General features: G+C 56.6%; 5 protein-coding genes across 5 annotated transcripts; 3 read left to right on the forward strand and 2 right to left on the reverse strand.

Moving 5' to 3' along the window:
- Positions 1-306: 306 nt before the first annotated feature.
- On the reverse strand, positions 307-1392 carry ISF_02188 (Zinc finger, RING/FYVE/PHD-type; the record flags this gene model as incomplete). The annotated part of the gene is made up of 1 exon (XM_018845795.1): positions 307-1392. The coding sequence occupies one exon, from the start codon at positions 1390-1392 to the stop codon at positions 307-309; it is 1086 nt and encodes a 361-aa protein (XP_018707518.1).
- A 915-nt stretch (positions 1393-2307) lies between these two features.
- On the reverse strand, positions 2308-4409 carry ISF_02189 (acetamidase regulatory protein; the record flags this gene model as incomplete). Its single annotated transcript, XM_018845796.1, has 4 exons — positions 2308-3289; positions 3357-4229; positions 4286-4320; positions 4386-4409. 4 exons carry the CDS (start codon positions 4407-4409, stop codon positions 2308-2310), a joined length of 1914 nt encoding a protein of 637 aa, XP_018707519.1.
- A 369-nt stretch (positions 4410-4778) lies between these two features.
- ISF_02190 (Major facilitator superfamily domain, general substrate transporter) lies at positions 4779-6472 on the forward strand (the record flags this gene model as incomplete). The annotated part of the gene is made up of 5 exons (XM_018845797.1): positions 4779-4874; positions 4952-5734; positions 5811-5847; positions 5897-6035; positions 6091-6472. The coding sequence occupies 5 exons, from the start codon at positions 4779-4781 to the stop codon at positions 6470-6472; spliced, it is 1437 nt and encodes a 478-aa protein (XP_018707520.1).
- Positions 6473-9007: 2535 nt separating this feature from the next.
- Positions 9008-10345, forward strand: ISF_02191 (extracellular dioxygenase; the record flags this gene model as incomplete). Its single annotated transcript, XM_018845798.1, has 2 exons — positions 9008-9383; positions 9441-10345. 2 exons carry the CDS (start codon positions 9008-9010, stop codon positions 10343-10345), a joined length of 1281 nt encoding a protein of 426 aa, XP_018707521.1.
- Positions 10346-10844: 499 nt separating this feature from the next.
- On the forward strand, positions 10845-12625 carry ISF_02192 (methionyl-tRNA synthetase; the record flags this gene model as incomplete). The annotated part of the gene is made up of 4 exons (XM_018845799.1): positions 10845-10902; positions 10955-11031; positions 11110-11698; positions 11784-12625. The coding sequence occupies 4 exons, from the start codon at positions 10845-10847 to the stop codon at positions 12623-12625; spliced, it is 1566 nt and encodes a 521-aa protein (XP_018707522.1).
- Between the last annotated feature and the right edge of the window lie 91 nt (positions 12626-12716).

A 12716-nucleotide genomic window follows, 5' to 3' on the forward strand; every position in this document is an offset into this window, starting at 1 on the left:
ACGAATGATACCCTGTATGTGCACTATACTCTTGGAAACTTCAAAGACGTGAATTACCATTCTCCTATCTAGCTGTGCTACACTTTGGCCTACTATAACCCGTATATCGTATAGTAGAACCTCAAACGCCGTATACCACTGCTTCCAATTTCGTTATGCTGCACCTCGCTCAACTCCAACCCATATGGCCCCTGCTCAACTCCAACCCCCTGGCAACCACATACGGTATGTCATGTATGAATTGTGACACATATATCCAATATCAACTACGCCTCGTATATCCAATGTAGTAGAAGATGCCGACGGCTAAGGGCACGGCGGGTGCATGGTCGCTCGCCAATACGCAGCGTCCTTGACTCTCCCGGTTCTCGGGCATCGATTCTGTCCCCATTCCGGGCACGGGGGCCTGTGTTTCGCGTCTTCCACCTCATCTACCCAGCGCTGTATATTATCCCTATTCCGGTAGCTCCCTGCCTCTATATTCCTCTCGTCGCCGCTGCCAACAGGCGCCTCCTCCTCCTCCTCCTCCTCTTCCCGCGGCTCCTCAAACACCACACACAGCGGCACAGAGTATCGCACGTTCTGGTACCAGTCATCCGGCTCCCCGTACGGACTCCGCAGGAACTCGCACAGCTCATACATTAGCAGCCACGCCGCGTCCCCCATGATGCCGATCAAAACGTCCGGCGGCTCGACGAGGTTGCCGGGCTGGCTGCCCCACGGCGCCCAGAAGAAGTTGTACTGCAGCTTGCTGACGATGCACGCGGCCATCCGCTCCCGGCTTCCCAGGAGGTAGTGGCCCGGGAACGGGCTGCTCAGCGCGCGCAGCTCGCGGCGCAGGAACAGCCCCGCGCGCGTGTCCATGCGCTCCCGCTCCGCGCGGAACAGCTCCGGCGTCAGGTCGCGGTAGCCCGTCTGCGGACCGGCCTCGACGTGCACGCAGCGCGCGTTGCGGCGGTAGACGAGGTGCCGGAACCAGAGATCCAGAGGCGTCTGCGACCCGATCGAGATCAAGTCGTCCTCCTCCTCCTCCTCCTCGTCCTGGTAGTAGGAGGTCTCGTGCTGGCGCGGCCACTGCTCGAGAAACTCCCGGCCGGGCTGAGGCATCTCAGTGACGGGACGGGAGTCTCGCACGCCGGGGGCGGGAGGCTCGCCGTGGCGGATGCGGACGGCGCGGACCTTGCACAGGGGACAGTACGGGTGCGGCTTGAGCCAGCGGGTGGCGCAGGTGATGTGGAATTGATTGTGGCCGCAGGGGTCAATCTCGGCGGGCTCGCGGACGCGATTGAGGCAGATGACGCATTTGGTGCGGGTGTCGTCTGGGCTGGGGATGAAGGGGGTGTGGCCTTGGATGGCGCTGTCATCCATATCTTCCTGTTTGGCGAGCGTCATGATAGATGGCTAAGGAGATGTGGAGGTTTTGAAAAGTTTAAAGGAGTGAGTGATATGAAAGAAAAGTAAAGAGGTTGATACGGATGTGGAATTCGGTGGTGATGGTTATGGATAATCTGTGTTGGGCAAGGCTGTTGGTCGTGATGTGCCACTGGACTGGAAACCGCAACTCAAAGAGGCAAAGGTGAATAAACTGAATATTTTGTGGTAGGTGAGAAGTATTCAATAGTAAATTGAAACTTCTAATTGCTCTTTTTTTCTTCTGTTGAAAGCTGTGGCTGGCACGTTGGGGTTGGCTGGAGGTCTCCTGTCGACTTGCAGAGGAAAAGTAGAAGTGAAAGTCCAGGGGAAGAGGCAGAGACAAGTTTGATAAAGTAAGGCAACGCAAGGCTTGGAAAATAACTTTTTGTGAAATTTTCAGCAGTCATGTGCTCTTGTCTATGGGTATTAGGGCTTTGCTGCTGCTGAGATGGCCTCAATTATGCTTTGCGCTTCGACTGGATAGTTTACAAGCGGCGTATCATGTGGTAAGCCGTTGCAATCGCATTGCTTAGCGATAAGAATATGGAAGCAGAGAGAAGCAGGCCGATAAGATGGGATAGGAAGGGTCACTGCGCAGTGTGAGAGTGTCGATGGTCTGTCGTAGAGTGCTGGGGTACTTCAGGTGACAGTGCATCACCCGGAGTCAGCACCCGGCAGCCTTGTTGGTGCATTGATAAGAAGCGAAGTAAATCAATTTGTCGAGTTATTGAAAACTGACTTTGAAGAATAGCGTCATGTACGCCACAGTGCAACCGAGCAGGTTATGATCGCTTCATACCCGTGAAGCTGGCATTCCGTGATGGCACAGGCAGAAGATGAACTAGCATAATAAACCTTTGGACTATATCAACAGCAGTCAAGATCCCAAGTAGATCAAGGACCAAAAGACATGTCCTGCGTGCTTCCGTCCATCCCAGCGAGAAACAGGTCCAGTGCAAAAGAGTCAGAGTACCCGTCCATCATCAACCCGTCCGCGTGCAGGCCATCGCCATAGTGCTGTAGTGGCTCAGCGTCTCTTCTGTACAGGACGTCGTCTTCCTCACCGCATGGCGTCACAAACTCGTCTGACACACTCTCTTCTCCATGCATAGCCACGTCCGCAGGGGCTACCGGTGGCGGCCGCAGCTCAAAGCTCTCCGCGGCTGCGGCTGCGACCGGCCTCGGCTGCTGCACCGTCGCCGCCGTGCCGTCCCTCTGCGTCATCGCCATCATCCCCGCCTTATGCCTAAACAGCCACAGCAAGTTCTCCGCGAAGCGCCAGCCCCTCGCCAGGCACCTCAGCGCCTCCATCAGCGCCCCAAACGTCCCCCCGGCCCGCGCCGCCAGCACCGGGCTCGTTCCCGCCGTCGCCATCTCCCCAGACGCGTGTATCAGCGCCGTAAACGCCGCATGCACGCCATACAACCACAGCGACGCCTGACCCCCGCCTTCACACAGCGCGTGGAGGATCCCCGCCATCGACGCCGCCGCGCCCGCGCACAGCGCCGGGTCCGCGCACAGCGTCGCCGCCGCGTCGTCCTCGTCGGTGGCCGGGGGGCGGTGCAGCAGCAGCGCAAAGTTGTTGTAGGTCAGGTGCAGCGTCGCCGTCCAAGGCGTCGGGGGTCCCCGCGCGAGCGACGGGGACAGCCGCAGCAAGGTCGGCAGGTGCGTGATCAGCGCGGCGAGCGCCTCGTCGGCGCGCCGGGGGGCGGCCACGCGCGCCTGCGTGGAGGAGCGAAGAGCCCAGCGGGCGCGCATCGCGGCGGAGAAGATGGCGCAGAGCTTGGCGTGCTGGATGGCGAAGTCGACCTGCGCGTTGGGGATGCCCTGAAAGTGCGCAGGCTCGAGCTCCGGGACGTCCGACTCGTCCAGATTTCTATGCCCCCCACCCCCCCTCTCGTCAGTATAGAGACCTCCGAAATATGGTTGGGGATGACACGTACAGGGCCTGGGGCCGGCCGTAGGCGGCGGACACGGCGGTGTCAAACTGAAACAAGATCCACCAGAGCCGCGTCCACAGCCGGCGGTGGACTGGCAGCATCCGGGAGCGTGTGGCGTCGCGGTGCATCCCGTGGCCGAGCGCCACGCGCACCGCGAAGCCGATCCAGTGCCACGCGTTGGCCAGGATCTCCTCGTGCCCGTCCGAGTACCACGTCAGCAGCAGCGCCACCTGCACGTACATGGTCCGGTCCTGCTCGAACCGGCAGTCCAGCAGCGTCTTGGTCCTGCGAAACAGCGTCTCCTGCAGCGCCTTCAACGAGGTACCGCCAGCGTCAGTGTCCTCCCCGCGAGCCGCGAGCACCCGCGCCCCGACCAGCAGCACCGCGTTGACCAGCGGCAGCGGGCTCTCCCCGGCGCTGTGCTGCGCGGAAAAGTGCTCCTCGTCCACAACAGGCCAGCCGGCGTTGACGTGCGCAAAGTAGGCGCGCAGCAGGCGCGCCTCGAGCGCGGCGGCGCAGCTCCGCCGGGAGAGCGCCTCAGGCGGCACGCGCTGCAGCTCGTGCGCGGTGTGGCGCCGGTGGAACTGCCGGCTGCCAAAGTGAAAGGCAGCGGCGTGGCCGGGGGCGACCTGCCTCACGATGTAGCTAAAGTTGGACACGTCGCTGCCGACGAAGCACATGCGGCCCAGCGGGCCGACCTCGCCGTGCCTCAGGTCCTGCCGGTACACGAGGTCGACCAAGTTTCCCTGCTCCTCCTCGTCGTGCGCCGTCGCTGCTTGTCCTTTGGGTGCGATGGGCACAACGGCACCGGCACCGGCACCGGCACCGGCGAGGGACCGGGTCTTCTTCTTCTGGTACACCTGGCAGTCGACCTGTCTGTGGCTGCGACAATTGCTGCACGGAGTCCCCTTGTCGACGACATCGCAGCGGACCTTGCGGTAGTGGCAATGCACGCAGGCTCGCCCATCTATTTTGGAGTTTGTCAGAGCTGAGCAAGCGGGCCAAATCCAGAACTGGGAGGGGGACTCATACTCGGGGTACGCCTTTGCGCCACATTTCGTCTCCGGTTTGTCTCCGAACGCCTATCCATAGACACGGGGAACCAGGATGCTTGAAAAACCTAGACCGCGCAATATATCGTATCGATCACGTTGCCTTGTGGTCGGTCAAGGGAACCAGGGTGATCAGATCTCGGCGGCTTTGCTCTCGGTAATTGCGGGTCCGTTCCGGTACCGGCACTTCGGCGATTCTGGCCAATCACGGCGCTGCACACCTCTCTCACGGAAAGTCGGTAGCTTTGACAATGTTGTTGTGTATTTTATATTTGTAATTCACGATGAAAATGGTTCAATTGCGTTTATTTAAGATGTCTTTACCTCATCTCTTTGGTAGGCGTCTGCCTCCATCACCGTCGTCACCCTCACCATGATTCCAATGGCCAGTGTACAAGTCGAAAGCGCAGAGACAACTGCTACCGAGACGGATGCAATCAAGATAATCGATCCAACCAAGCTATCATGGGTACGATTCGCACCTTTTTACTTCCCGAACAAAAAAAAAAAAGAATAACCAACTAACACACACATCCCCTGCCCCAGCCTAGAAAAGTCCACATCATCATCGCCGGCTTCGCCTGCACCTTCAACTGCAACCTCGGCTCCTCCATCCCCTCCGGCGCCCTCTCCGCCATCTCCTCGCACTTCCTCGTCACCTCCCGCGTCCAACTCACCCTCCTCAACTCCCTCTACATGGTCGGCTACGTCCTCGGCCCGCTCCTCTTCGGCCCCCTCAGCGAGTACATCGGCCGCCGGCCCGTCCTCGTCGGCACCTTTCTCGGCTACCTCCTCTTCACCCTCCTCTGTCCCGCCTCCCCGACCTACCCCGTGCTGCTGCTCTTCCGGCTTCTCGGGGGCATCTGCGCCGCCGCGCCGACCGCGGTCATCGCGGGTCTGTACGCGGACATCCTGGACGACCCGTCGCAGCGCGGCACGGCGATGGCGGTGTACATGTCGGTGACCAGCGTGGGGCCGTGCGTGGCGCCAATCGTGGCGGGCTTCGCGTCGGCGTGGGGAGGTTGGAGGTGGCCGTTTTGGGCGGCGGCGATGATTGCGGCGCCGGGGGTGCCGGTGGTGTTGGCGCTGCCGGAGACGTTTGCGCCGGTGCTGAATAGAGAGGCCGTGAGGGCAAAGGTGGATGCCAAGGCAAAGAAGCAGCAGGGAGGCGTTGTCGAGGTGGCTGAGGTCGAGGATCCGTTCGATGCCAGACGGGTTTTCCTCCGGCCGCTGACGCTGATGGTCACGGAGCCGATACTGCTCTTCACCTCGCTGTACCTGGCGCTGATCTACGCAATTGCATACTTGATGTATCAGGCATACCCTATAGTATTCCAAGGCAAGTATATCTATCGTGGCGTCTGGACTTTATCACGTTTTTCTCACAGAATTAGGCCATTACCAGCTAGCTCCAGGTTACGCCTCGCTCGCATACCTTCCGAGTAAGTTTCACTCGGTGCTTTACCTTTTGACGGGGTGTTAACAAACTAGTGATTGTTGGCATTTTGATCTCACTACCTCTATTCTACATCTTTAATCGATGGTACGACACATCTGCAAAGGACGGCAAGGCATGGGCCCAGCGTGAAATATACCGCCGTCTCCCTCTCGCATGCCTCGCATCCCCCTGGTACGCCCACCTATCTCACCCAGTGTCTGAGCATCTTCGTCTTAACAACTCCCAGCATGGTTATCGCACTGTTCTGGCTCGGTTGGACCGTCACAGACGGCTCGTCCCCCATCCTCCCCTCCCTCAGCGGCTTGTTCTTCTACACCGGCTACCAGCTGGTCTTCATGGCCATGGGCAACTACCTGACCGACGTCTTCCGGCAGCACTCGGCCTCGGCGCAGGCTGCTGCGGGGATGACGCGCTCGGTCGGGGCTATTCTCTTGCCGCTGGCGGCCGGTCCCATGTATGCCCGTCTGGGCATCCACTGGGCGCCGTCTCTCCTGGGATTCCTCACCTTGCTAATGGGCGTCATTCCGTTCGTGTTTATAAAATACGGCGCGGCGCTGCAGCGGAAGAGTAAAGCTGCTAATGCGGTTTTCATGTCCGGGTTTGAGTAAACAATAATTATAGCATTTTCTTGGAGTTTTGCTATGCGCATCTGATGGGTTTGCTATTTTGCCCACGAGTACGTACGGGATGTACATCACAGCATTACTGGCCTTGAAATAGCTTCTCGCTTCAGTTTTTGTGGAAAAGAATTTCTTCTAGTACTACCTTGGTCACATACATACATGGTTAGTTGGTTATTAGTTGGTTAATTAGTTCGGTAGTTAATAGCGGCTTCACCCGTGCCCTGCCGCACAACCTACATACAGATACAATGCCTGAATACAGTGACAAAACATCTACATACGGTGCCGTATTTTACCCTCCATGTATGTCAACCTGGTGGAGGCCCACCACCCCGTACAAACAACGTCGACGTTACATACCTCATCAGCGACTTGCTTCCATTCTTGCCTTCATCTCTGCATCATCCTTCATTATTGGCTTTATATTTTCCACGCACTCAGTAGAACCTCGGTCCAAGATGGTCATGGAAGCAAACGACCCAATAGCCCCGCCAAACAGAGAAGCCGTCGGGAAGGCCGAGAATATTTATCACACCGTTCAAAGGGCGTTCCCCGAGGCTGTCCAAGATTTTGAGTCAAAGTGGACAGCATTTCAACTTGTCCGCCAGTCGCTGCCACCATCGGCGAGGTACAGTCGCCATTTTCTTTCCATTGTACGCGCTAACTAACAGTTATTGGTTTGTAGCCCTATTGCCTGCACGCGAACGACCCAGTTTGACACTCTTAGGAAGCAGGGTCCGAAAATTCTACCCATCGTAGTGTTCAAGATTGCAAGCGACATTGACCAAAGCTTATACGGAGTGTTTCTGTGTAAGCCTCTTGCTCTCATTCTTGATTACTGTGCCGAGAACTTCCTTCGCCTCGCCAGGTGCGTGCATTGCGTTGGCGACGAGTATTCGGACCTACTTGATATGGGACCAGCTTTTATTCCTCTTTTGATGGTGGAATATTCTCAGGACCGAAGCGGATACTGGTACGAGCTTATACATGAGATCGTCCATGGCCGCACGACGGAGGCGTACTGTATTTTTGAAAGAGATGGATGGTTTGAGGTTTGGTGCTTTTTCTTGAACGGGTGCGAATATAAGCCGGCACCAAAGTATATGCCTAACGAAATGGATATCAGGTTGCCTAGTTTTGGTAGGCGAGCCAGATACTGAGCGAACGCATAACACGATTCTATGCATTTCACGCATAAAACGAAGCAGCGGTCATTCCAATGAAGCTACGGGGTTATTACGCCGCACAACTTGTCCTGCACCCTCACGGGACCTACTAATTAACCCAGAGGGAGAATATTTGCCGTTGCATTTCCAAAGATTTAGGAGAAGTTGGGTGCTCTCAAGCAATAACAGCAGATGGCACCCGGAACCTCGCTGAGTTATCCCAGTATACAGCAAACCCCGCTGACCAACCAACCACAACTATGCATTCAACCAACTCAACCGCTCAAATTCTTGATAGATTAAGCAACTTTTGATGGCGTCACTTAAAACAAGAGGCGTCCTAGCCCCTCTACTTTTATTTTAGCCGCCTCTTCAAAGTTCTAGCCGTTCTAGCCACTTTCTGCCACGTCAGCTCGCCACCTATCACAACCAGCAACACCCCACAAGCCAGCCAATGCCGGGCCGATGCCACATCGCCTCCCACATCCCGAATCTGCAGGCATTTTGCGACTTTCTACCCCAAATCAAAGTTACACTCCAAGTTACGCTCCAAGTTTAATTAGAGTTTCAATTGCCGCAAGTCAGCACAGATGGCAACTTATCGGCAATCACAATGCTATTGACTTGAGTGGCCATCATTGTTCTACCTTGGGCTGCCTTAAACGCAGCTAATTGAGTAGCCAATTGAGCAGCCAACAACCAAACACGGCAAGTATACACGGTCAGTATACACGGTCAGTAATAATTACCGTTGCCGGTATTCCCGAGATGCAAACACCTCCACGTTATCGAGGTCGTCGTCAACCTCTTGGCCACCCGCTCATGACTCGCCCTTTGTCTTGGCCCGACTATGCAGTGCCCGAACTCTAATAATAAACATTTCCCCCTCTAAAATGCGCGCAAACAAGAAACGCTGCATGGATACTACGGATAAAAAATCCCCGCTAAACCATGTCATGGGGGCCAAGATGGATCAACACATTTCCAGCTCGATCCCCTGGTCGTGGGGCATCGCACGTCACCCAGATGGCTCTTGCAAATTACGAAGCTCCTCGCCATGATTGGCCAACCTCGGCCAGGTCGTCCTGGAGGCAAGTTCCGCGGCTGACGTGGACGGCAGGCACGCTCCTTGTTGGAAACATGGCGTTGTCCGAATCTGCATAGCTCGCCCGCCTAGCATCGTACGGTTACGTGTATCAGTCAAACTTGATGCGGGAAGTCAAAGCTTACGACGCCGGGTATACCTTTCAAGGAGTCTCTTGAATCAGTCTATAAGTAGCCAGTTCAGGAAACACCTTTTTTGGAGTTGGTCTTACATCGACATCCCCCGAGCCATCACCACAACCTCAAGACAATGCATATTCCCCATCTCGTGGCAGTGCTTGCTGCTGCTGCCGCCGGCGTCGCGAATGCTCATCCGGGCCATGACTTGAGCGAGGAGATTGCAGAGCGTCAGCTCTTCCTGCGATCCGTGAGACGATCCTCGCTCGCCCACTGCGCCGACAAGCTCAAGGCCAGGGGCGTCGAGGCCGCCAACATTGCCCGTCGCTCGGCTGCTGTCGAGAGCAGCCGCGTTGCCCGCGGCATCCAGCGCCGAGACCTGGACAGCGACCTCTCCAAGTCCCACAACAGCACCGACCTGGGCTACACGGAGAATACGTCCGTCTCGGAGCTCTTCTCCAGCAACGGATCTTGCCTGCTGACCCCAGAAGTCACCCAAGGCCCTTACTGTACGTGATAATCCCAACCCCCGATGGAGAGACCTTCAAGCTAACCCTGGGTCACAGATGTTGGAGGCGAATCTATCCGAAAGGACGTGACGGATTCGGAACCCGGCATCGACATCACGCTCGACTACCAAGTCATCGACGTCGACACCTGCGAGCCCGTGCCGGACGTCTACGTCGAGATCTGGCACTGCAACTCTACGGGAGTCTACTCGGGCGTCGTCGCTAACGGCAACGGCGACTCGTCCGACTCGTCCAACCTCGACAACAAGGCGCTACGTGGCATCCAACCCACCGACCAGGACGGCGTCGCCCAGTTCCAGTCCATCTTTCCCGGCCACTACACGGGCCGCGCCACCCACATCCACGTCATGGTGCACGCCAACGCGACCCTGTACGCCAACCAGACGCTCGGCAACGAGGTCTACGCGAGCCACGTAGGCCAGGCCTTCTTCGACCAGGACCTCATCGCCGCCGCGGACAAGGTCGCCCCCTACAGCGACAACGAGCAGACGCTGACGGAGAACTCTGACGACAGCATCCTCGCGGAGGAGGCGGGCACGGAGGGCGTGGACCCGTTCATGGACTACGTCTATCTGGGGGGTGCCCTGAGCGATGGGTTGTTCGCGTGGCTGGCGTTTGGCATCAACACGACGTACTCGAGCGAGGTGACGCCGGCGGCGTTCGTGTACGAGTCGGGCGGCGTGGAAAACGAGAACGGAGGCATGGGCGGTCCCGGCGGTGGCGGTCCTCCGGGTGGTGGTGCCGGCGGTCCGCCCGGCGGGGGTAACGGGACGGGACCGGGGAGCAACACGACGGCCGCTCCATCTGTAACTAGCACCGCTCCGTCAGGGACTCAGACTGGCACGACCGGAACGCCCACCCTAACCAACGTCGGCTCAGTCGTTGGCGCGTCCGTCACCGGGCTTCTGGGGCTGGTTGTTCTTGTTCTTGTCGTTCAGTAGTTAGTCACTGATGTATGAGCGGACGAGAATCAAGTCGAGTAAAAACTCAAAATACTCTTTTCCATGTAAAAATGAGGAGGAGGCTATTTGAAGCCTAGTGATAATGTAGATTTTTCGCGCTGGGCTCTACGGCCGCGGCGTCGGCCCAACACAAAGGAAAAGATGTCATGATTGGAGTCTCTTACACACACACGGGCGCAAGCAAGCATGACTCACTCCATCGATTTTCCATCACCCCGAAATTGTCATTTCCGAGACCGGCAATCCTCAAAGCCGAGTCGCAGTCTTTCATCTATTGATAAATAGATACTTGCGTGCGGAAGCAACGAGACACAACAGCCAACGCACCATTTGCAGCCACCAGCCATGGCCGAAGCACCATCTCACGGGGTCGTACTCCCAACTGCCAATAAACGCCGCATTCTTGTAACGAGTGCCTTGCCTTTTGTCAACAACGTTCCGCATCTCGACAACATCATCGGCTCTGTCCTTTCTGGCGATGTGTTTGCGAGATACTGCAGAGCTCGTGGATTGGACACACTTTACATCGGCGGGAGGTACGGGCGACAAGTAATTGTGCATAGCATAACTACTAACTGGCTTGTGAAGGCACGGATGAGTACGGTACCACAACTGAAGCCAGAGCGCTGCCTGAGAAGTGTACACCAAAGGAACTTTTGCGACAAGTACCACGCCATTCATGCCGAGATCTACCAGTGGTTCAATATCAGCTTTGACATCTTTGGCGCCGGACCACGACACAGCTGCAAACAGACATCACCCAAGATATTTTCCTGAAGTTGCGAGACAACGGCTTCTTGAAAGAGCGCATCACCACCCAACTGTATTGCGAGCAGCACCAGTCATTTCTCGCGGACCGCTTCGTTCAGGGTGAATGCCCCGTCTGCGGATATGAGGATGCCCGCGGCGATCAGTGTGGCCTCTGCGGACAGCTTCTTGATACTTTGCAGCTCAAGAACCCGCCGCTGCAAGGTAGACGGCGCGCCAAGCCTATCACCAAAGACACAAACCACATCTTTCTGGAACTGGACAAGCTACAACCCGAGGTGGAAGCCTTCTTCAAAGAGTCTGCCTCCAAGGGCTCTTGGTCTCGCAACAGCCAAGTCATCACTTCTGCTTGGCTCAAGCAAGGACTCAAGCCCCGTAGCATCACTCGAGATATCAAGTGGGGGACAGCCGTGCCGCTGCCTGGCTACGAGGATAAAATCGTCTACTCGTGGTTCGATGCTTGTATCGGATACGTTTCCATCACAGCTGCCTACACGGATCAGTGGGAGCAGTGGTGGCGCAGTCCGAACGTGGAGCTCTATCAATTCATCGGCAAGGGACAATGTCGTCTTCCATTCGGTGATATTCCCAAGCTCCCAAATCGGCACCAAAGATCCATGGACAAAGCTCCATCACTTGTCCACGACAGACGATCTTACTTACGAAGGAGGGAAGTTTTCAAAATCACGCGGTATTGGCGTCTTTGGCGATTCGGCCCGCAAGACAGGCGTCCCGTCCGATATCTGGCGCTCCTTCTTACTCTCACATCGACCAGAGACCGGCGACACTGATTTCACTAACAACTTGCTGCTCAAAAACTTGGGCAACTTTGTTAGCCGCGTTCTGAGATTCATCAACTCGCACCGATATGTGGACATGGTGCCCAACTGGGAGGAACATTCCGACGTCTCCTTGACGGGTTTCCAGAAAAACATCAATCAACTCTTGGCACAGTACATGCAAGATCTCGATGCCGTCAAAATGCGCTCTGCGCTCGCCACCGTTCTTTGGATATCACAAGAGGGCAACATTTTCCTCCAGTCCAGCAGACTCGACAACTCACTCGCAGAGAGCGAACCGTTGAAGTGCGCAGCTGTCATCGGAGTTGCTGTTAACGTCGCCCATCTTCTCGCGTCCCTGCTTGCACCATTCATGCCCGACACCGCGAAATCCATCAGCTCGCAGCTTGGCGCCGATCTGCTGCCCATTCCTAGCGAGTGGTCGCCGGGCTCCATCGCGCCGGGCCACAGGATCAATAAATCGCAACACCTCTTCAGTCGGATCAAGCCCGAGACGGCGGGAGAGTGGCGGAAACTGTTTGGTAGCGACGAGGTCGCGAAGCTAACGATGGAAGAAGCGACCCTGAAAGCCAGAAAAAGGGCGGCGGTGAAGGCTGCCAGGAATATTGGGGGAAATGAAAGCGGCGAGGCTGTGGAGAATGAAGCCTCAATCGAGCTTGCAGCGGGTACGGATCAGCTACAGCTGCAGTGATTTTTTTTTATATTTACAATACCATACATTTCATGGAAACATAGTGGTGCTGATCCAAGCCGCCTCAGAATGTGCCATCTCGACCAGCCAA

Source organism: Cordyceps fumosorosea (assembly GCF_001636725.1).
Source record: "Cordyceps fumosorosea ARSEF 2679 chromosome Unknown scaffold_3, whole genome shotgun sequence".
NCBI classification, from domain to species: Eukaryota; Fungi; Ascomycota; class Sordariomycetes; order Hypocreales; family Cordycipitaceae; genus Cordyceps; species Cordyceps fumosorosea.